The sequence below is a fragment of the Alnus glutinosa genome, chromosome 11, assembly GCF_958979055.1.
Source record: "Alnus glutinosa chromosome 11, dhAlnGlut1.1, whole genome shotgun sequence".
NCBI lineage: Eukaryota > Viridiplantae > Streptophyta > Magnoliopsida > Fagales > Betulaceae > Alnus > Alnus glutinosa.
Genome location: NC_084896.1, coordinates 10,761,788 through 10,784,478, shown reverse-complemented (window position 1 = coordinate 10,784,478; position 22,691 = coordinate 10,761,788). Strand labels below are relative to the sequence as shown.

The window sequence follows — 22,691 nt, the reverse complement described above, 5'->3', positions numbered from 1 at the left end:
CTCTGGTGCCTCTGATCATATGACTGGTATGTATCATTTATTCTCGTCATATAATCCTTATTCAAGCAGAGACAGTTAGAATAGCTAATGGTTCTCTGTCGCCAGTGTCGGGTGAAGGATCTGTTTCTATCACCCCTTCTATGACCTTGTCCTCTATCCTCTGTCCCTTGTCCTTCACGTTCTTGATCTTGTTGCTAATCTATTATCGATTGCATGTATTACCCTCGAGTTGAATTGTCGAGTAATTTTTTACTCTTACTATTGCTTCTTTCAGTACCTAGTCATGGGGAAGATGATTAGCAGTGGTAGCTTGAAGGATGGCTTATACTATCTAGACTCTCAGCCCAACTCACAAGGTTAGCTCACACAGGCTTATCATACGGTTCGGGCGGATGACTCTGCAACTAGAATCTGGCTCCGACATTAGCAATTAGGGCATCCTTCCTTTTTCATTTTGCAACGCATGTTTCCTACGTTATTTTTGCATAATAATGTTTCTAAGTTTCAATGTGAAACTTGTGAACTTTCAAAACACCATGTCTTTTTCCCCTAGTATCAATAAAAGTGATGCAGCTTTTGTTCTTGTTCATATTGATGTGTGTGGGCCCTCAAGAGTGGTCTCTTTATCTGGTTATCTGTGGTTTGTCTTTTTTATTGATGATTTTTCTCAGACCACATGGATCTACTTGTTAAAGGACAAAATTGATGTGTTTTGTGTTTCAGATGTTTCACAAGATGGTTCAGACTCAGTTTAATACCAAGATTAAAATTGTTCGTTCTAACAATGGAGGTGAATATATGTTAGGTGATCTTGGGACGTATTCTCAAGAGCAAGGCATTATACACCAAAACACGTGTGTTGTACTCCGTAGCAGAATGGTGTTGCTAAATGGAAAAATCGGCATCTTTTATAGGTAACTCGTTCCCTAATGCTTGACATGAATGTTCCCAAATCTTATTGGGGGGACACCTTACTCACAGCTACCTATCTCATCAATAGGGTGCCTTCTCAAGTATTAGATTTCAAAACACACCTTGAGGTGTTGTCCCCACCTTTCTCTACTTCAAAAGGTGTCACTGCGAAAGTTTTTGGTTGTGTTTGCTTTGTCCATGTTCATGGTCCTGCTCGGGGTAAGTTAGACCCTCAAGCCCTCACATGTGTCTTTGGGCTATTCCCCTATTCAAAAGCGGTACAAATGTTATCAACCCCCATGAAGAAAACACTGTCTCCATGGATGCCACTTTCTTTGAAACACAATCTTACTTCTCTACATCCCAAACTCCTCTTCAGGGAAAGAGTAAGATTGAAGAGGATTTTCTAACTCCGTTACTTATCCCTACTTATGCCTGAGTAGGAGCAACAACAGCTTACTAATGAGTCTTCTACTGAACCTACAGATAAGCCATTTACGCCGCCTGTGGAAGAGTTGAGAGTTTAATCCAGATGCCAGAAAAATAAGACGATTTTGGATGCTACATGCCAAACATATGATCCTGACTCAGGTAATATTACTTCTACTTCTTATATGAATTTTGTAATACCTGTTGTCAATAATACAAGTCTACCCATTGCACAACGCAAAGGAGTTAGGTCATGTACACCATCCCGTTTCAGATTTTGTTTCTTATCAACATTTTTCTTCATCATATTGTTCCTTTGTGTCCAAATTGTCTATTGTGTCTGTCCCTAGAAATCTACAGGAGGCACTTAGTGATCCAGTGGAGGACAGCAATGCAAGAAGAGATGAAAGCTCTTCACAAAAACAAGACTTGGGATCTAGTTAAATTACCTAATGAAAAGAAGTTTGTTGGATGAAAGCGGATGTTCACTATCAAGCATAAGGCCAATGGTTCTGTGGAACGATACAAGGCCAGACTTGTTGCAAAAGGCTATACACAGACCTATGGGATTGATTATGAGGAAACATGTGCTCCAGTAGCAAAGATGAACTCAATTAGGATTTTACTTTCTATAGCAACGAACTTGGATTGGCCTCTACATCAATTTGATGTTAAAAATGCATTTCTTCACGGAGACCTAGAAGAAGTATACAATGAAAATTCCACCTAGATTGGAAGATTCATCCTCAGTGGGAAAAGTGTGCAAACTAAAGAAGGCTTTGTATGGCCTAAAACAATCTCAAAGAGCATGGTTCGAGCAATTTTCCCCGGCTATGAAGAGATTTGGCCAGACGGGAGCTATCACGGAACTCAAGCTGATCAATAGTTCGTTAGAAGAGGTCAAGGGGGGAGGCAACACAGAAGAAGTCATTTTAGTGGGGAAGCAAGTGGGCAGCTTTTTCCGGGAGAGCAGTGGTGGTAAAAGGGAGATTGGGTCTACATCCAAGGGTGTGGTTGGAGAGGAGGAGGGAGTTTTGTATCAGTATTCTTTGGACTTGCAGGAGTATCTACCTAAAGACCTTTTGTTACAGTATGAAGAAGATGATAGAAAGGGGGATTTGGAGGGGTGTGATCCGTTGTTACTCACACCCCTGGCAGTGGTGTCGAAGATGGCCATCATCCTAGGGTGTCACCTAGGTGGGTGTTGAAAAGAGTTTAAGGATTTTATAGAGTGGTGGGGTTATCTTGTGAAGGTTGTGAGGATAAACTATTGGCATTATTTGAGGAGATTGAAGCTGCCCGAGATCAATCAATGGAAAAATATAAGAATACTTATCCGTCTACACCAGGGGCAAAAGGTCAACGGGAATTAAATAGGCTGGCTTGGTCCATTAATTATGAGAAGGGGGTACAATCTGTTAGAGGCTGTCATAGGGGAAGGGGATCATCTTGCTTTTTATGAAGCCTAAAATCTTAATGTGGAACATCAAAGGGCTAAATGAGATTAATAAAAGGTTGGAGATTAGAGGGCTACTAAGAGATTGGAAGGCGGATGTTGTATGTTTGGTGGAGATGAAGATGGCAATTATCTCAAGAGAGGTGGTGCGGAGTCTATGGGGCTGCCATTATGTGGATTGGTAATATATGGGAGTAAGTGGAGCGCCAGGCGGGATTTTGTTAATGTGGGATAGACGGGTGGTGGAGAAGGTGGAGGAGTGTGTGGGAAGATATACAGTTGCTTGTTCTCTGCACAATACTGGTGATAATGTTAAATGGGCATTTGAGGGGGTTTATGGCCCGAATGATAACAAGGATAGGAGGGAACTGTGGGATGAGTTAGCTAGATTGATGAGTTGGTGGGAGATGCATGGTGTATTGGGGGAGACTTTAATGTGGTTCGATTTCCATGTGAGAGGTTAGGTGTTGCCGGCTTTTCTAGAGCAATTGAAGAGTTTTCAAACTTCATATTCATTCAGAATTTAGTGGATCTACCGCTTGAAGGTGGCCAATATACCTGGTCAAATAATTAGGAAGCTCAAATTTGGTCTAGAATTGATAGATTCTTAATTTCTCTGTAGTGGGAAGAACGTTTTCCAGAAGTGATATAGAGGAGATTGCCAAGACTTCTATCCGTTCACTTTCCTTTGTTGTTGGATTGTGGGGTGCCAAGAGGGAGCAGGTATTTTAAATTTGAAAACATGTGGTTGAAATCGGATGGTTTTATTGATCAGGATAAAACTTGGTGGATGGCCTATGAGTTTTCTAGATTACCAAGTTACATTTTGGCTAATAAGTTGAAAGCTTTGAAGACAGATTTGAAGAAATGGAATGAGGAAGTGTTTGGTGATGTAGGGAAGAAAAATAATGAATTATTAGAGGGTATTCGAGAGCTGGACTTAGTTGAAGAGAGTCGTTGCTTAGAGGAGGACGAAAGGGTTCGAAAGATAGATATGTCGAGAGAGTTGGAGAAAACTCTCCTTTTTGAGGAAATGAATAGGAGACAAAAATCACGAGCTTTGGGGCTGAAGGAGGGGGACAAGAACACAAAAAAATTCTCACCGGGTGACCAACTCACATCGTAAATTCAATCAAGTGGACTCTTTGAATATAAATGGTGCAAAGTCCAAGAATCCTGTGGAGATACAGGAGCACATGGTACATTATTACAACAAATTGTATTTTGAGCAATGTTCTTGGAGGCCAAGGGTGGATGATCTATCTTTCCTATCCATTGATGCGGATGAGAGTTTTGGTAAGAAAGAGAATTTGAGGAGGAGTTGTGGGAAGTGGTCAGGGATATGAATTGAGATAAGGTACAAGGTCCAAACGGCTTCACAATGGCTTTCTTTCAAAAGTGTTGGGAAATTTTAAAAAATGATCTTATGGCTCTATTTGCAAAATTCCATAATTGAGGTCAATTTGAAAAGAGTCTTAATGCTACTTTTGTTTGTCTAATTCCAAAGAAGACTTGTGCTTTGGATGTATAAGATTATTTTCAAGGTTCTCGCGAATAGGTTAAAGTCAGTATTGGGCAAGATTATCTCCAACACACAGAATGCTTTTATTGGCAGTCAACAAATTTTAGATTCAGTGCTTATTGCTAATGAATGCTTGGATAGTCAAATTTGATCAGGAGAATCTGGGCTGCTGTGTAAGTTGGATTTGGAAAAGGCATATGATCATGTTAATAGGGACTTCTTGCTCTATTTGCTACAGCGTTGTGGTTTTGGGGAGAAATTGAGGGCTTGGATATGATTTTGTATTTCTATGGTGAGATTTTCTATTCTTGTGAATGGAACTCTGTCAGATTTTTTTTAATAGCACTCATGGGTTGCAACAAGGGGATCCACTTTCACCTTTAATGTTTGTGGTGGTTATGGAGGCTTTGAGCCAGATGTTGATTGCGGCAATGGATTAAGGTAACTTGACAAGGTTTTCAGTGAGACCCATGAATTTTGATGCTTTATTTGTGAATCATTTATTGTTTGCTGATGACACGCTTATTTTTTGTGGTGCGCAAGCAAAACAAATTCGACATTTGTGCTATATCTTCTTATACTTGGAGGCAACTTCCGGATTAAGGATTAATTTAGGAAAATCAGAAATTGTTCCTATCGGTGAGGTGGCGAATGTAGAGGGGTTGGCTCAACTCCTTGGATGTCGGGTTGCATCTTTGCCTATGACATACTTGGGTTTGCTGTTGGGGCTTCTTATAAGGTCATGTCTATTTGGAATGGTGTCATTGAGAAAATGGAACGACGGTTGGTTGAATGGAAGCGAATATATTTGTCGAAGGGTGGTCGGCTGACTCTTCTTACAAGTACTCTTTCCAACCTTCCTATGTATAACTTGTCATTGTTCCCTATTCCAATGGGCGTGGCTAACCGACTTGATAAACTTCAAAGGGATTTTTTATAGGGTGGCATTGGAGATGAGGCAAAATTCATTTAGTGTATTGGAACAGGATCTGTACTCCATTGCATTCAAGTGGGTTTGGGAGTTCACAATTTCATTTAGTTTAATCAAGCTCTTTTGGAGAAATGGTTGTAGAGGTATGGTAGGGAGAGAGGCTTTATGGCGATTGGTGATTGATGTCAAATTTGAAAGTCTAAGGGGTGGGTGGTGTTCTAAAGAGGTGTTGGGTACTTTTGGAGTGGGCGTGTGGAAACATATTAGGAGGGGGTGGGATAAGTTCTATAACTTTGTTCGTTTTGAGGTTGGGGTTGGGTCACATGTAAGTTTCTGACATGATTGGTGGTGTGGGGATAAATCTTTGAAGCAATGTTTTCCAATTTTGTTTAGTATTGTGAGGAATAAAGATATGATAGTGGTAGATAACTTGGTTGTTCAAAATAGAGTTATTCAGTGGAATGTTATTTTTACGTGTCCAGTCTAGGATTGGGAGATGGAGATGGTACTTTCTTTCTTCGCTCAGCTTTATTCTATTTCGGTTTGACATGGAGAGAATAACAGGTTAGTTTGGAGCCTCTCCAAAAGGGGTCTATTTGAAGTGAAGTCCTATTATGAAGTGCTAAATAGGAAAGATGGCCCTTCATTTCCTTGAAAGAGTATCGAGCGTGTTAAGGATCCGGCGAGGGTGGTTTTCTTTGTATGGACAACAGCTTTACGTAAAATTTTGATGCATGACAATCTACAAAAGAGGAATGTCATGTTGATTGAATGGTGCTGTATGTGTAAAAAGAGTGGGGAGTCAATTGAACATCTGCTACTTCATTGCGAAGTTGCTCGCGATCTATTTAGTTACATTCTTATTATATTTGGGTTATGCCACGAAGAGTGCTAGAATTGTTGACTAGTTGAGGCGCATCATTTGGGTATGGTCCAGCTAAGGAAGTTTGGCAATTAGACTAGTTGTGTTTAACGTGGTGTATTTGGCAGGAGCGGAATGTGTGACATTTTGAAGATGTCAAGACATAGATGGTGGAGCTACGGAAGCGTTTACTTAACATGTTATATATTTGGATAACGTCTCATCATAGCATGAGTGTTTTTACTTGTGCAGATTTTTTTAATTTATTTTTTGTTCGTTCCTATTAGGAGCACTCTTGTATACTTCATGTGTATTACGGTTGCGCCCCTATGCGCTCTATTAATGAATTGATCGTACTTATCAACAACAACAACAACAACAACAACAAAATGATTTGGTTACATGGCAGAGCAAGAAACAGTGTGTGGTTACCAGATCCAGTGCAGTGGCAGAATTTAGAGCTATGGCTCAAGGAGTGTGTGAAATATTATGGTTGAAAATACTCTTGAAAGAGCTTGGGTTTGACTCCAAGGACTTGATGCAATTGTATTGTGATAATAAAGCGGCAATCAGTATTGCTCATAATCCAGTCCAACATGACCGAACCAAGCATGTTGAAATTGATAGACACTTTATCAAAGAAAAACTCCGAGAAGGTATCATCTATACTCCATATGTGAAGACAGGAGAACTGTAGATATCTTGACAAATGGAGTATCTAGTGGTGTTCATATAGTCTTATGCAACTGGGGCATGCAAGACATTTATGCCCCATCTTGAGGGGAAGTGTTGAAGATTTGCTGAATATTTGATTCACCGTGATCAATGTTTATTTATGTTGATTTGACCATGTTGTAATACTTTCCATATTAGGGTCTAGGTTTTTTCTAGAAAAAATTTCACTTATAACCCTGGATCTTTCATCAATTTTGAAAAAAGTTACCCAAAGTTTAAAAAGTGTCAATTTATGGTATCCATCTTTCATTCTTTTTCGATTTCAACCCTCCGTTAGAATTTTCTGTTAAATCCTATCAAAAGACCCTTGTGTTTATTTTATTTTAAAAAAAATTTTAAAAAAAAAAAAATTCAAAGATTCAAGCATGGGTATTTTTGCAAATTCCATTAAATTCTAACCAACACCTAAATCCTAGCAATATTTTTCTTTTTTTTCCCTAAAAAAAAGAGCAATATTTTGAAAATTTTGACAGAATTTAACAAAAAATTCTAACGGATGGTTGAAACTGAAAAAAAAAATAAAAAAAAATAAAATTGAAAGATGGATACCCTAAATTGACACTTTTTAAAGTTTTGGTACCTTTTGTCAAAAGTGATGAAAGATCAGAGATTATAAGTGAAATTCTTCATTTTTTCTATCTAACCAATGTAGTCGTATGGAACACTGTGACCAATAAGAATAATTCTCTTCTTTTCTAAAAAAAAAAAATGTTAAATCACCACTTATCTCAAAAGCTTAAGCTGCTAGGAAAAGATAAATTTAATTACTTAATCAATACTTTAACAATTTGGTCTTCTAAAATGTGTCGCAAAGTGCTTTCCTTAGAGGTTGGCAAATCCTTGATCCTGTCCTTATTGCCAATGAATGCCTTAATAGTAGATTAAGATATAGTGTGCTAGGTGTTATTTGCAAAATGGATCTTGAAAAAGTTTATGATCATGTGAATTGGAACTTTCTATTGTATATGCTGAGGAGGTGTGGCTTTGGGGAGAAGTGGTGTTCTTGGATAGCTCATTGTATATCCTCTGTGCGATTCTCGATTTTGGTTAATGGCACTCCTACAAATTTTTTCGGTAGTTACCATGGTTTGAGATAAGGGGATTCCTTATCCCCCTTGTTGTTTGTTTTTGTGATGGAGGCTTTGGGTAAAATGATTTCTGCTGCAATTAGTGGGGGGCTATTGGATGGTTTTTCAGTGGGCAACGTTGTTATCTCTCATATTTTCTTTGTTGATGATACCTTGAGTTTCTGTGGTGCTTTTCCCGCACATTTGCGCCTTTTGCGGAGCCTATTCCTTTGTTTTGAAGCTACATCAGGCTTAAATGTTAACTTGGCCAAGTCTGAGTTGGTTCCTGTGGGGAATGTTGATCAGGTGGAAAGGTTGGTGGGACTGCTAGGTTGTGGGGTTTCCACTTTTCTGGTGAAGTATCTTGGTTTGCCATCGATTGGCTAGTTGGAAAATGATGTATTTGTCGAAGGTTGACAAGGTTACCCTTATTAAGAGTACCCTTGCCAATTTGCCTACGAACTTTATGTGACTATGTCCCTCTTTCCTCTCTCGGCGAGTGTTGCTAAACGCATTGAGAAGCTCCAACTAATAGACTTTGAATTTCAATGATTTGTATTGATATGTAGTAACGTATATATAGAGAGAGTAAATACATGATCTTCGGATCAGTTAGGTAAACCTATCTAACATTTGAATAATCTTATCTAGAGTTTGAACAGAAATAGAGTTTGAACTGAATTCAAACTCTCTAATTTAAACATACAGAATCTTATCTTATCTAGTAGCTATCCTATCTAGTAGTTAGGAATGATTAGAGTTCTGCACAAGAGAGGAATCTTCACACGGATCTGGACGAGATGCTTCAGATTTATCTAGACATGCTGAGGTGGAGATGATACGGTTTACACCAACGTGATTTCTTGTGGGGTGGGTTAGGTGTAGAGTTCAAATACCACTTAGTGAGTTGATCCGAGATTTGTTCACCAATTCTGAGGGAGGGTTGGGAATTAAGAATTTGATAGTATTCAATCAAGCTCTCTAAGGCAAATGGTTGTGGCATTATGGGCTTGAGAGAGAGGCTTGGTGGAGATTTGCGATGGACTCTAAATTTGGAAGTTTATGGGGTGGGTGGTGTTCTCTTGAGCCTGCTGGAGCATTTGGGGTGGGGTTATGGAAGAATATCAGGAAAGAATGGGAGAATTTCTTGTGTCATTCCAATTTTGTGGTGGGAGATGGATCTCGAATTAGTTTTTGGCAAGATAAGTGGTGCGGGGATGTGGCTCTTAAGGCAGCTTTTCTAACTTCATTTGGTATTGCTCATGTAAAGGATGCCTCTATTGTGGATCACTTGTAGTTTTTTGGTGGCTCTAACCAATGGAATGTGAGGTTTGCCAAAGCGGCGCAAGATTGGGAGGGGGATATCTTTGTCTCTTTCTTCCAGGTGTTGCACGCTGTTAGAGTGAATAGAGGAAGTTAAGATAAGCTGTAGTGAATCCCATCCAAAAGAGGGTTGTTTTAGGTCAAATTATTCTATAGCACCTTGGCATGTTCTGAAGGGAGCCCTTTTCCTTGGAAAAGTGTATAGCGGACTCAAGTTCCTTTGAGGGCAACCTTTTTCGCGTGGTTGGCAGCTCTAAGTAAAATCCTAACCATAGATAATCTCAGGAAGCGGCACATCATTGTGATGGACAGATGTTGCATGTTACCACCTTCTTCTTCATTGTGACGTGGCCTATGCCATTTAGATTGCCTTTTTCAGTTGTTTTGGGTTGTCGTGGGTTATGCCTATACATGTTGTCAATCTACATGCTGGTGGACCTCTGCCAGTTCGCAAAGTGTTGCAATGTAAAAGATGGTGCCTACGTGCATTTTATGGTGTTTATGAAGAGAAAGGAGTGACAGAAGTTTTGAGAACCGACAAAGGATGATGGAAGAGAGACTTATCTCTATTCTTTAGAACTTTGAATCTGTGGACAATTGATTAGTTATAATGGTTTCCTTACTCTTTTTGGTTCTTTTAGTTAGGTGTTTCTTTTTATATACTCACAATTTACTTAGGGGCGCCTTACGCTTTTTAATGATATAGTCAATTACTTATCAAAAAAAAAAAAAAAAACTATCACTACCATTACTTCATCTAACAAGTTACTTAGAAATGCATAATATTCCTCACCAACAAAATGTTATCATGAACAGTATCATATATTAGAGGAAAATCATTGTTTGACAGAGAGAATGACAAATAAGAGCAGAATACTGTTGTTTTTTCATGCACATTCCTTAATCCTAATCCCTTGTTTTTTATATTTTCATATTTAAAAAAAAAAAAAACAGTTGTTAGCTCAAGGTTCTACAATTAGACTGGCCCGCTAATTACAGGAGCCATAATCTTACTAGAAAGGCCATGTTGAATCAAAGGGGATCTCTGTAACAATTCCATTTGCCACATGGTTTGTATTTGTATAGTTAATCTAAGCACGCAACAAGGAAGCAACTTTAAGTTCATATTATAAACATAATTATTTTAAGAGGACAAAGTTAAAAAAGCACAATCAAACTGAAACTAAATCCTCCGGAATCAGAAGCAGATATAATTGAATCTGCTTATAAAGTTGCCAATTGAAATGGAAGATCTTCATAGCAATCAGCGAACAGGTAAGTTCACTACACAACAAGTAGATTGGTTGACATGCTACGGATTTGGAACACAGAATAGACAAGATATAATATATGTAAGTTTGTCATCAAACCTTCAATTCCGGGCTTGTTAATGTCTTAATAACAAATCTGTCATCATGAGAAAGATAGAAGATACTGCCACTTTTCCCGGGAGAAGGAAGCTCCCTTAGACCATCATCACCACACATGGACATCATGTACTCAGCCGCATCGAGCTTGAACATCTCCCTCAAATTCCTGATAATGTGGTTCCATTAATATGTGCAAATTTATCTAAAATTTACAGTCATATACTTCGTAACTAAGGAAATTGCAGCAAGACATACATGAGAGCTTATGCCTGTGTATATGATTAAAGCACATGCAATAAATATAAAGCAAGGATACACCTTTCGTGAAGCAAGTAAATACTTAGAAAACTGTAATCAGTATGTTCCCTGGAGCAAAACTGCTATGAGAGAATGCAAAGGAAATAAAATCTTGTCTGCTAATAAAAGAGTACATATCCACTAGATTTATAGCATTGATGGGAAGAATCGACAAAACAATTGTTAACTGGAGGTGGTAAAATTACTCACGGTAAAATCTCTGAGCTCGTTTGAACGTCTTGCTTAATTGGAGTCATGCAAGTGCTAGAAGAGAACAATGTGAAGCTCTCTTTTCCCTTCACTGTTTGGAAATACAAATTGTTGCTATGTTAAACACATATTGAACCTAGACAATATTAATCCCCAAGCGAAGTTCTCTTTTCCCTTCAATAATTTGAAAAAATACAAATTTTTGCTAGATTAAACACATATTGAACCTAGACAATATTAACCCTGAGCAATTGATATTACCTGATCCTAGAAAAGGTGGCACTGCCTAAATCTCCAGAAAGGGACAAAAAATTCAGAACTATATAAAATGAAACACTCATTAAATAAATTGACACTAAACAATTAGGGCTCCATACTTTCTTAATGACTGAGTTAATAGAATAGGCTTAAGCTTAGGCCTAGTGGCTATTTGGGACTATATGAAATATAAAATATCTGAGTCTGCATCAAAAACTCTCCCTTAAGTTTGGGTTTATACATTAACCATGAATATTGTGATATTAATGAATTTAATCTCCTTCCTCACACATTATTTGTAATGCCCCTAAATTCTAATCCCCAATTGAATAGCCGGGAGTGCTACTATCTATGTTAATCTGTTACTACGCAGCGGAAAACATAACAATAAACATTTCCAGAAAGCCAAAGCAGCAGAAAATTTAAAACTTTTTCCATGTCTCAAATACACCAAAGCTCTAAATTCTCATAAAATAATAAACATTTCATAAACAACCCAATTTACATATAACATAGAATTGTCTAAAACATTACATACAACTTGCACTTTTAATCTGTTGCCGCCTCTATCCTGTTGTTAGGGGCCATTCATCATTTTCTCTGTAATTAAGACGTGCTGTTGCTGGAGCTAGAGAGGCGTGGCAGATAGTGTTCTTGAAGAGCTGTTTTCTTTCTTCCTCTAGTGGCAGCGCGTGAATGCTCGTCCCACTAGGATTCCATTTCATTCTGCTCTGTAGAGGATGGCTATGAAGAGGTGGTTCTGCAGAATGGAGGAGAGAAGGAAAGGCTTCTTAGGGATTGTGCTGGGTTGTCGCAGCGGTGAAGGATGCTTTGCAGTCTCAGGGGGTCAAGGATTTTGTCAAATCCTTTCGAGGATTCGAAGGCTTCGATTGTTCAGAAAGGCTGTAATAAGGCTGGTCGCTTCTTGGAGTTGGTGATCTATGCAATGGATGGCTGGAGTGGGTTCATCTTGTTCCCAGAGGGACAAGGAGGGCAGAGCCGGAATAGAGTGGTTGGTGAGTTGTGTAAGGTGATGGTTTTCCTGGAAACCACGTTTGGGTCTTCTCCCAATGGTGTGTTGTCTCCAGTGGAGAAGAAGGATTTGAGTTTGAAGGTTTCCTCTTTAGGGGCCTAGGTGAGGCTTGGCCCATTGTGGGTGGTGCTCTACCGTCATTCGCGGAGGTGGTGAGGTAGAGGCTAGTCGTCCTGTCAAGTTACAAGTTCCGCTAGTTGAGATGCGTGAACTTGATCTTCTCCCGGTGGTGAGACCAGCAAACTCGGAGGTGGCGAGATGGCCCTGGACTACTCTGTGATGGAGAAGAAACCACTGGTTAAGGACTTGCTCCTAAATCCGCTGGGCAAGGAACATCCAGCACGTATTCTCTCTGCCCAAGGCACACCAGGATCAGCGAGGAACATATTCCCTCGTTTGAATCTGTGTACGTGGAGGAATCTTCTAGCAAGGATAATGGGTTGGGTCGTTGGGTCATTGCTGAGTCATTCGTTTGCTTTCGGGATGGGTCTAAAACCCACTTTCAATTTTAAAGCTTTCCATCTGGGCTGGGTTATGGCTTCTTCTTCCCCTTCTGCGATAGTCTCCTCTGCCTCTGCTCTACTTTCTCCACCACCAAAAGCAGTGAGTTTCCCCTTCGGGTACTCGGCGTCTTCTTCCCCTTCTGCGATAGTCTCCTCTGCCTCTGCTCTACTTTCTCCACCGCCAAAAGCAGTGAGTTTCCCCTTCGGGTGCTCATCAGGAGCTGGTCAGAATGTGGTTGTGACAGTTAAGGTAAACTCGAATACTAATGGGTTTTCTTCGGCACCAGCTTTCTCTGAAGTTGGGTCTGATTCCTTCGGTGCCTCTTCTTTCGGGGCACCTCCGTTGGGTGAAAGGTTCCGCTTTTCTCTTCTGGTAATGTCGAAGTGTGGGGCTCCCATCTACCCGTCGGAGTCCAAATAGGTGTTGAGATATCACCGGAGATCGAAGGTAGGCAAAGGTGCTCAGATGGATGCTTCTCTGTTTGATGAAGCTGTAACGGCGATTAGTGCTCCGACGGCGCCGTCTTTGGGTGCTTTTTCAAGCCCTTGGCGGGACCGTGGTCTAGTCCTCGCTAAAGCCAAGTGGGGGAAGTGGTCGAAAAGTCTCCTCCGTCTAGCCTTCTTCGGCGAGGCTTTCTTCTCCCAGGCTTTCCTAAGGTAGCTCCTCATTCTCGCCTAAAGATGGGGCGAAAAGGGCTCCCTCCCTTTTGGGTGGTTGCATTACTCCAATCGCTATAAAGGGTGAGGATTTCAAGTTGGACGGTTTGATCCAATATCAGAAGTAGCCGGTAGGTTTTGACCCGTCTGGGGAGATTGTTGTATGGATCAAGGCGATGAGGTTTGGGATGGGGAGGATGTAGACTCCCCTCACCCTTTGGGTGCCTGTCCTCCCAACATGCCCTTGGATTGAGGGATGGTGATGAGGATGAAGAGTCATCACTTGGATTGAGGGATGCTGATGAGGATGAAGAGCCGTCCTTCGTGATTTTGGATGCCATTGAAGAGGATTTTCATCGGGTAACAAAGGTTGCCCGTCTTAAAACCAAAGGTTTACAGATGGAAGGGTGAGTCCACGGCTCAGTAAGCAAGGTAAGCTGATGCTAGTTTGTGACTAGGTGAACATTTCATTGACAGAGTAACAGTATCATTGAACAATTATAATCATATGACATAAATACGAAAATAAACTTTGCAATAACCATTTTATTTTATTTTTTTTATAAGTAAGAAAAGTTTTATAAAAAAGCGTAAGGCACCCCTAAGTATACAGGAAGTATACATAGAAACAACCAAAATATCCCACAAAAAGAAATCCAAACAAACCCACAGGACCTAAGCCCTTAAACTCAAAACCCACAAGAAGCACTCAAAGCAACAAAACAAAAAAATCTAAACAAACCCACAAGGACCTAGCCCGTAAACATTTTATCATTTTACTAAAAACATTTTATTACCTTGCGGTAAGCACTTATCCATTTACTGTGAACAGCTCTTTACTATACCGTAAACATTTCTTCATCTCTTTGTTTAACCCCCAGAGACAAGGTTGTGTGTCCTATACATCCCCTTTCGGCATAGGACTGGTCTCATACATTCCCTCTCTTCAAAACCCTATAATTGCCTAGCCATGCTACGGCTAGTGTATGCATCCACCAGATGAGGCCACACCTTCACGTAAACGTTCTTCAGTGTGTTGTACAATATCCCTTAGTTCGGTACCAACTAACTTTATTCTTTTACATTAACCTAATCATTTCACTTACACATTTTACTTAGTCATACATACGATAACATTTTCTGTAAATAACATAGTAAAACAGTTGATTGCAACATAGCATGCATCATTTTGAAATAAGCAACTGTGAAGTCAATTCACATCACACTTTCTATGAGTAAAACAATTTTGTACATTTCATATGGTCAATGCTAAAAAGTAACTTGGGGTTTTCCTTTAAAATATTGCATAATTTTGTGTACTTCAACATCCATAAAAATGCTAGCACAAACGTAACTTGCTTACTTCAAGCACTTGCATTCCTTTTAGTACTTACACCCTGGGGTTTCATTCCACCAATTACAATCAATTTCTTTTAAATGCTTTATCAAAGTCATAACTCAAAACCTATTGTCACATGACATAATTTCCTTAGACCATAATTACCTTTACTCTCTTTAACTAAATTTCTCCATTGTCAAAACCCTACCCGACATCAACCCAATGTCTGAATAACTAACAACTGAACAACCCTATTAATCCATCATTCTCATTTCCATTCTCATGCAGCATTTCTCATCTTTCTCAAAACTAGGGTTAAACTCCCAAAAATTAACCTTGTCCTTCTTTACTTATTTCCTTCGGCCTTAAAACATCTCTTTACACCACTAGGATTAAATCTAATTCTCCAAACCTTTAAAATACTTAACCTCTTTACACGACTAGGATTAAATCTAATTCTCCAAACCTTTAAAATACTTAACCTCTTTTGCATTTCAAATTATTGCACCAAAACCTTAATTTATATACCATTCACTAAATACGATTAAAAGCCTATTTAAATTATTTTATAACATCAAGTACCTATAATCCTTATTTTCTAGTGCCTTAGGACTATTTTGGGCCATATATTAAAATCCCTTAAGTCCATCATTTTTAGTTGAACACCATAGGCACGATCGATCAAACATCTATCAAGGGATCAATCCAATCGTTTTGTATCAAGTTTGATCGAACCATTCTAAATCTGGTTTGAACGATCGGACGACGATCAAAGGAGCAATCAAACCGTTTTATTTTTGGTTCGATCAATCGAACCAGACCTGAACCACTTTTAACTCTCATTCGCACGATTATCTCCCCTCTCACACCACTTTCGTTCCTTTCTCCTCTTCCCCACAACCAAAACTCACTTAAACATCCAAAGCCCAAAGTTATCACAACTAAAAACAACTACCCAAACATCATTTCAAAATTAAAATCTCACCCTTCAACCCAAAACTTCAACAATTATTTCTCACATTTCTTTTCTCCATTTCTCATGCACAACAACACACACACACACCATATTAGATCGACCCATTCACTAGACAACCCATCTCCAAACCAACTACAAAAGCCATGCTCATAAGAATCCAACACAAGATCAAACTTCAAACACAATGAGCATCTCAAAAAATCTTTGACAAGAGTTCAAAAGAGATTTTTACCTTCCTTGAGTTCTAGGCTTGGCCGACTACTCCTTGTGAGCTCTCGATCCTTCTCCCATTCTCTCCCCACTCTCTCTTTCTCTCTCTAAAAAGGGGGTATGACCGAGATGAACAAAGGCTCCCCTCTTAGATATTTTTCTTTTTGTAACCCTAAGGAGTTGGCTCAAGTGATAAGGGTCTTGGTCTTTGTGGTATCCCCATCAGGTCTAAGGTTCGAATCCCCTTGAGTACAAACAATTCCTTGTGACTACTCCCGCCGGCGAAGTCTGAGTCTTACTCAATCTGTGCGGAATGGGCACTTTGCACGGATCCAAATTTTGCCTGACAGGGGCGGGGTACATGAAGTGTCCCTACTTTGGAAGGGTTCCTTGTCATAAAAAAAAAAAAATATATATATATATATATCTTTTTGTGCTTCTCTTTCACGATTCTCCTTCGATTCAATCGATCTAAGTCTGTCAGATCACACTATTAAATGCCTATCTTTTCTCGCCCAGTGACGTCACACCACTTCGATCATCGTAGGTTCGATCAATCGAAGTCAGCCCCTTTTTTCTTTTATTTATTTTCATTATTCATCTTATCTCTTAATTATCTAATACCCAAAACAGACTTTCGAAAATCCCCATTAGTCCAAACAAAATTCTTTAACACTTCTAAACCTTTCTCAATAAAATTCGAAGCCTAGAATAAAGTCCTCAATCAATTGTTCCAAATAATCCCATAATTTGATCACGAATCCTGAACAAGTAGAATTAAAGCCTATAAAATAGCGTACACTCAAATAAAAATTAGCACAGTAATATCAAATATTTGTTTTTTCCGGAGGGAAATGTGAAGGGCTTTTTAGACTTTATGGCTCAAATTGATGCGGAGCAGCGTCAAGGGTCTCCAGTCTCCACTTCTAAGTTTAAAGGGAGTCGTGAAGTTGAGAACTTAGAGTGCACGATTAATTATGAGGCCAAGGGTTTTGGTTCTAGCCAGGGCAAGGCAAGAGGGCCACTAATGTGATGTAATAGTCTAAGGGTTTGTGGGCAAGTTTTGTTGGGATGTTTGGATTTCTTCTTGTTTTTGGGTTTTGCGGGTGTTTTTCCTCTCTTCCCTCTTTTTTCTATTTTGGTGTCATTTTTGTAAACTTCATGTATGCTTAGGGACACCTTTACATTTTTTATGAACTTCTTTGCTTACTTATCAAAAAAAATATTTGTTTTTTCCAAAATATTATAAATTCCACTTGCCTTGATAATAAATCATTCATCGGACTTTTCCGAAAATAATTCCAAAAGGATAATTTACCAAAATTAATATTTTATTTATAAAATGTCAAACGTCCTCCTTATCCTTGAATTTAAAATGCCTAAATCTCAAAGAGTAAAAATCCTGGGTGTTACATTATTGAAGGTGACCCTTGCTCTATAAATCTCAAATACAATTTTCTTGTTCATTAGCATGTGTTGTAAAGTAACCAGGCATAACATATCCTTTTCCTCATAATGTAACTGTTTTTCAAGAAACGTAATACTTAGACCTTAAAAAAGAAAGGAACAACCCAAAAGAAGAAAAACTATTTACAACATCCCACAAAGCACACAATAATTTAACTTTGGTAAGATTGCTTTTTAAATCCAAATTTCACTCTAAGAACACTAGCAACAGCTTCCCTATAACCTATTCCCTTCCTTAAATATAGGGAAAAACTCAAAAACAAAACCACAAAAAGTCATCTGCAACAGCTTCTCTATTGCACCCCTAAACATTGAGAATGCTACAGTGCTACCCAATACAATGGGTAGCACTTTAGCTTCCCTATACATTAGTTTAACACAAATATCTCTCTCCTCTCTCCTCTCTCCTCTCTCATCTTTTTGCCTTTCATTGGGTATTGTGTTGGGACTTTGTAAAAAATGTGAGGATAGATAGGGAACTTGTATCTTGTAAATAAATAATATTTTAATAGTATAGAGAAAGATAAGGAAAACTATTGTGAGGTGTAATTTGGATAGGGAAGCAAAAAGTAATTTTGTTCCCTAAATTTAGAGAAAATCAAAGGAAAGTTGTTAATGCTCTAATGGATAATTCTTCTATGAATAATTCCTCAAACATTATCCTCAGTTGCGTATAAGTGCATAAAAAATAGCAATCTCATCACAAATTTCCCATGCTACTGACGCACTCATATTAACTAAATCATTTTCAAACCAAATTTCCTATAAGAAAAAGACCTTGCTTATTAATAAATAAAACCACACCCTTGCCCAAACTAAATTCGCCAGTTGTCAGGAGTATTATTTTCGATAAGTAGTTGTCAAGAGTATTCTTATTGCTCACAAAATACAAAATAATTTCATACAGACAAAAAGGACGGGCAGTGGACAATCCAGGCACCAAAATGGCGTACAACTAACAAAGTCAGCTTGTGAAACTAGTAATAAAATGGAATTTAAAGAAACTCAAACAACCTCAATCATGGGGGGCAGTGAATATGTGTGACCTTTCAAGTTATTATTTGAACATTCCTATAGTTGAAATCTATCCTTTTCAGTCTCCCCACATTGTACGCAAAATAATTAGTTTTAGGGGTAATTACATTTTCCCCCCATGAACTATCGGCCATTGTCAACATGCCACCACAAATTGACACCTCGATCAAAAGAAAGCATACAACTACCATTAAAAAGACTCAAATACCCTAACTCAAGTTTCAAATTTACATATAATACCTTAAAATTAAACAATTAAAAAAAATAAAAAAGGAAAAGAGAGGTGGTGGTAGCCACCCCCTTAGGGGAGGGGGTGGCCTACGAGCCACGCCCAAAGGTGGCGCCAGCAACCTCTGGGGGTGGCGGCGATCTGGGAGTGGCCGCGAGCTACCCCAAATCCAAGCCGAGGGTGGCTCGCAGCCACTCCTAGCCAATGGGGTGGCCGCGTGCCCACCCCGATGCAAGCCGGGGTGACCGCGAGCCACCCCTAGAGGTGGCTAGCGGCCACCCCCTCTATTTTTCCTTTTTTTTTTCTTTTTTTTATATAAAAAATAATAATAATAATAATAATAATAGTAATAATGATTAAATTAATGTTACCTATCAAAAAAATAATAATAATGATTAAATTACTGTTTGAGGGTATTTCTGTCTTTAAACAAAATTTAACGTTTAAAAATCGAATGTTCCGTCTAATTTAACGAGATTCCCTAACGGAATGGGGGTAAAGGTACAAAAATGGTAGTTGCATGTTCTCTTTTGGTCGAAGTATCAATTCGCGGTGGTATATTGACAATGGCCAATAGTTCATAGGAGAAAAAGGTAATTACCCCTTAGTTTTACTACTTAAATAACATTTGTAACATTATGTGCATTCTATAACTCAAGCAGCAGCCATCTTAGTTTGACAATGGCCATCTTAGTTTGAGTGCTTTTACTTATGTAGAATTTTTAAATTTATTCTCTGTTCGTCCCTGTTAGGGGTTCTCTTGTATACTTCCCGTGTATAAGGGTTGCGCCCCTTTGCGTTTTTTTATATAATTGCAATTACTTATCAAAAAAAAATAATAATAACTCAAGCAGCAGCCAACATCATAAATTAAGTCAAAGCATCTACTTCTTTTGACCATATCAAGAATTATCTTCCACCTAGTTGCGATTCACTTTCAGATACTAGGAGCTTTCCCGCTTTGGACTACTCGGCAGAATTTCTACGAAAGTGGGAAGTCAGATTGGTATCAAAGAACTCTTTCTTGTCCCTCATCTCCTTCCTTCTATACATTTCACCAAATTGTGATTAGTGCTCCATCCATCTACCCAAGGGTGATCAATGGTGTATTGTCACCATACTTAAAACAGCATTCTTAAATGTAGAATCTAAGTCATTCCAATTATTAGAAATGCACCAATAGTGGTTTCAATTTCTTGTTAACTTAGTAAAGGTCATAAAACACTCAACAATTATAAAAGTAAGATAATAATTTCCACAGTTTGCAGCCCTTTTGGGATCTAAACAACAAGATGCATATTTAAGTACCCCTTAACCAAAAGATTCAATTAAGCAACAACTATGCATAAGATTGATGGATACCTGAAGACCATTGGGCAATAGTCTTTCCAATAGAAATCAATAGAATGGTGTGGAGGTGTAAACTGGGAACCCTTGCTGGGAAAATACATCCTTATTCTAGCTTGACGACCAAAATCAGAAGATCGCACTTCACGCATGGGCACTGGTGTAATCTTGCCAACAGTGTATCTGTGAACAAAATTAACCAAAATTAAATATTGAACAACTGTGATAGGCAAGAATATAAGAATCAATTAACAGAAAAAAAAAAAAAAAAAAAAAAAAAAAAAAAAAACCAGTAAATGCCAGCAAAAACATACAATGGAAAAACCAAAAAAGAGAAGAACAATATGTTAAATCATTAATTATTCTAAAAACTTAAACTAATAGAAAATGATGAACTTAATCATTTAATTAATATTCTAACATTCCTCTTCACATATGAGCTCAAACTCGTCATCAATAAGTGAGGCCTAACACGTGGAATATTTAATGAAATGGGAGGTGAACTATAGAATAAGGGTTCAAAGTCATAACCTCTGGTCTGATATCAAGTTAAATCACCAATTAATCCAAAAACTTAAGTTAATAGAAAATTATGAACTCAATCATTCAATCAATATTCTAACACAATATATCAAGCAATCATACCAAAAGACCAGCTTGGTAAGAGTGCAAACTAATATAGAATGATCATTCATATATCTTGAAACTTATAATGATTGACAAGAATTCTAACTTCAAATTTACAATTTGCATACACAGTAGTAACGTACACACTTCATAATATACACTTTTTTTCAAATAATAAAAGATTCATTGACAGATAAAAGATAGAACTTAGATTTCTAAGTGCAGGGTCTCAATTGGTTTACCTTATACCAAGTTGCAGATTAAGCATTAAATAATAGCTCTGATTTCCTTTGAAAAAATCCAGACATGAGCTCCTTGTTGTTTCTTTCACATTAAACTTTTTATGCTGTTTAGTTTTGCGAGATGACTCTGTATATTTCCTAATTCTCTCTTTGGTTAAAACTCCTTGCATGTATTCCCGTTCATAAAATAGAGTGCTGTTATCTTGTGCCTCATGTTGATCTTCATCAAAGATGTAGGATGACATGCCTGAAGATTCATGACATCTAAAGTGCCTGGCAGGATCACAGAGACTCCAATTTTCTTCTAACAATGACGCCTTATGTGAAATTCGACCTGTATTTCTTAAAGTTCCATCAACAAGAATCTTCTCAGAAAGACTGCGCTTGACACTTGGTCTTGGACCACTACCTTCCTCTGAGTTCAATGACGAACTATTAGACAAAAAACATTTTCCGTCATCATCTCTGAGAGAGTCACACCACTTATTTAGAGTTGGATGTTTACATCCAGCAGGATAGAATGTTCCTTTTCCATCTTTTAGGCCCCTACTCCACTTTCCAACATAATATCCCCCACCAGAAAACCTATAAATTCCAGACCCATGTCTAACCCCATTTAACCAAAATCCGTCATAAAGATCACCATTTACCCATTTCATAACCCCTCTACCACACATTTTACCACCTTTCCAATTCCCGATATATGTGTCTCCACCATTCCAGCAATACCTGCCACAACCTTCAGGTACTCCTTCCTTCCATGAACCTTCATATGTATCAGAATTAAAATACTGCTTTCTTCCAATTCCATGCTGAACATTCATTCTCCACGCTCCACTGTAAACAGTGCCATCAGGTTGAGTAAAGGTGCCAAAACCATGAAGGTGACCCCCAGAGAAATCACCCTCATATTTTGCCCTTGATGTCCAAATGATCTGTCCTTTCCCTGTCATTTTTCCAAGTTCCCAATCACCTTCGTAAATTGTTTCATCTGACCATGTATATCTACCCTTGCCATTGGGCAGTACTCCCTTAAAATTACCACTATAGATGTCTCCATTTGGAAAGGCCTTGTCACTAAGTCTTAACAAATAAAAAATACAAACACATTTAAACCAAAACTCCATCAGCTCTAAAAATCAAAAATTGTACATAAGAAGCATGATTTCATTTATTCACAGCCAGACATTCTTACTTTGGAAAAGTGAGAGAGGCACAAAGGGAGAGAGAGGGATGGAGAGAACAAGATCTATCAAGGAGAAATTATTACCTTTCAGTGTACTCCATGACCAGGGTATGATAAGTGATTTAGCTGATCTGGATGCCTTTCACAGGCCTAACCTCAGATACATTTCTCAACTTTAAATGTCATTTGAGCACTGTGAGAAGGAAATTCGTCTTTCAGCTTCACTGCCTAATTAAGGCCATCATGTCTAGTTAGGGACGCTGAACAAACAAGGCAGTTCTGGCTTAGTATTAGTCAAGCAGGCACATCAAAGAACAACATGGCAATTAAGACAATAAAGCTTCCATTCTCCCATGTTGCAAAAGAAAAAATTCACTGCTATACAGTTCTATTATTGTCAGTTTTTCTTTTTTTTTCTTTTCAAAAATTTGGTTGCTTCAAAGACCTCAAGAACTAAAATTCATGGTC

At 38.4% G+C, this 22,691-nt stretch overlaps 1 protein-coding gene across 1 annotated transcript in view; it reads right to left on the bottom strand.

Moving 5' to 3' along the window:
• Nucleotides 1-22,481, bottom strand: part of LOC133880863 (phosphatidylinositol 4-phosphate 5-kinase 7-like) — a 52,163-nt gene extending 29,682 nt beyond the window's left edge. Inside the window, exons 1-4 of the mRNA XM_062319822.1 lie at nucleotides 22,308-22,481; nucleotides 21,038-22,120; nucleotides 20,184-20,351; nucleotides 10,608-10,773 (exon numbers count right to left, since the gene is read on the bottom strand). Coding sequence (XP_062175806.1) covers nucleotides 10,608-10,773; nucleotides 20,184-20,351; nucleotides 21,038-22,120; nucleotides 22,308-22,324 — 1,434 coding nt within the window. The 5' untranslated portion in view covers nucleotides 22,325-22,481. The remainder of the gene's footprint in view (nucleotides 1-10,607; nucleotides 10,774-20,183; nucleotides 20,352-21,037; nucleotides 22,121-22,307) is intronic.
• Between the last annotated feature and the right edge of the window lie 210 nt (nucleotides 22,482-22,691).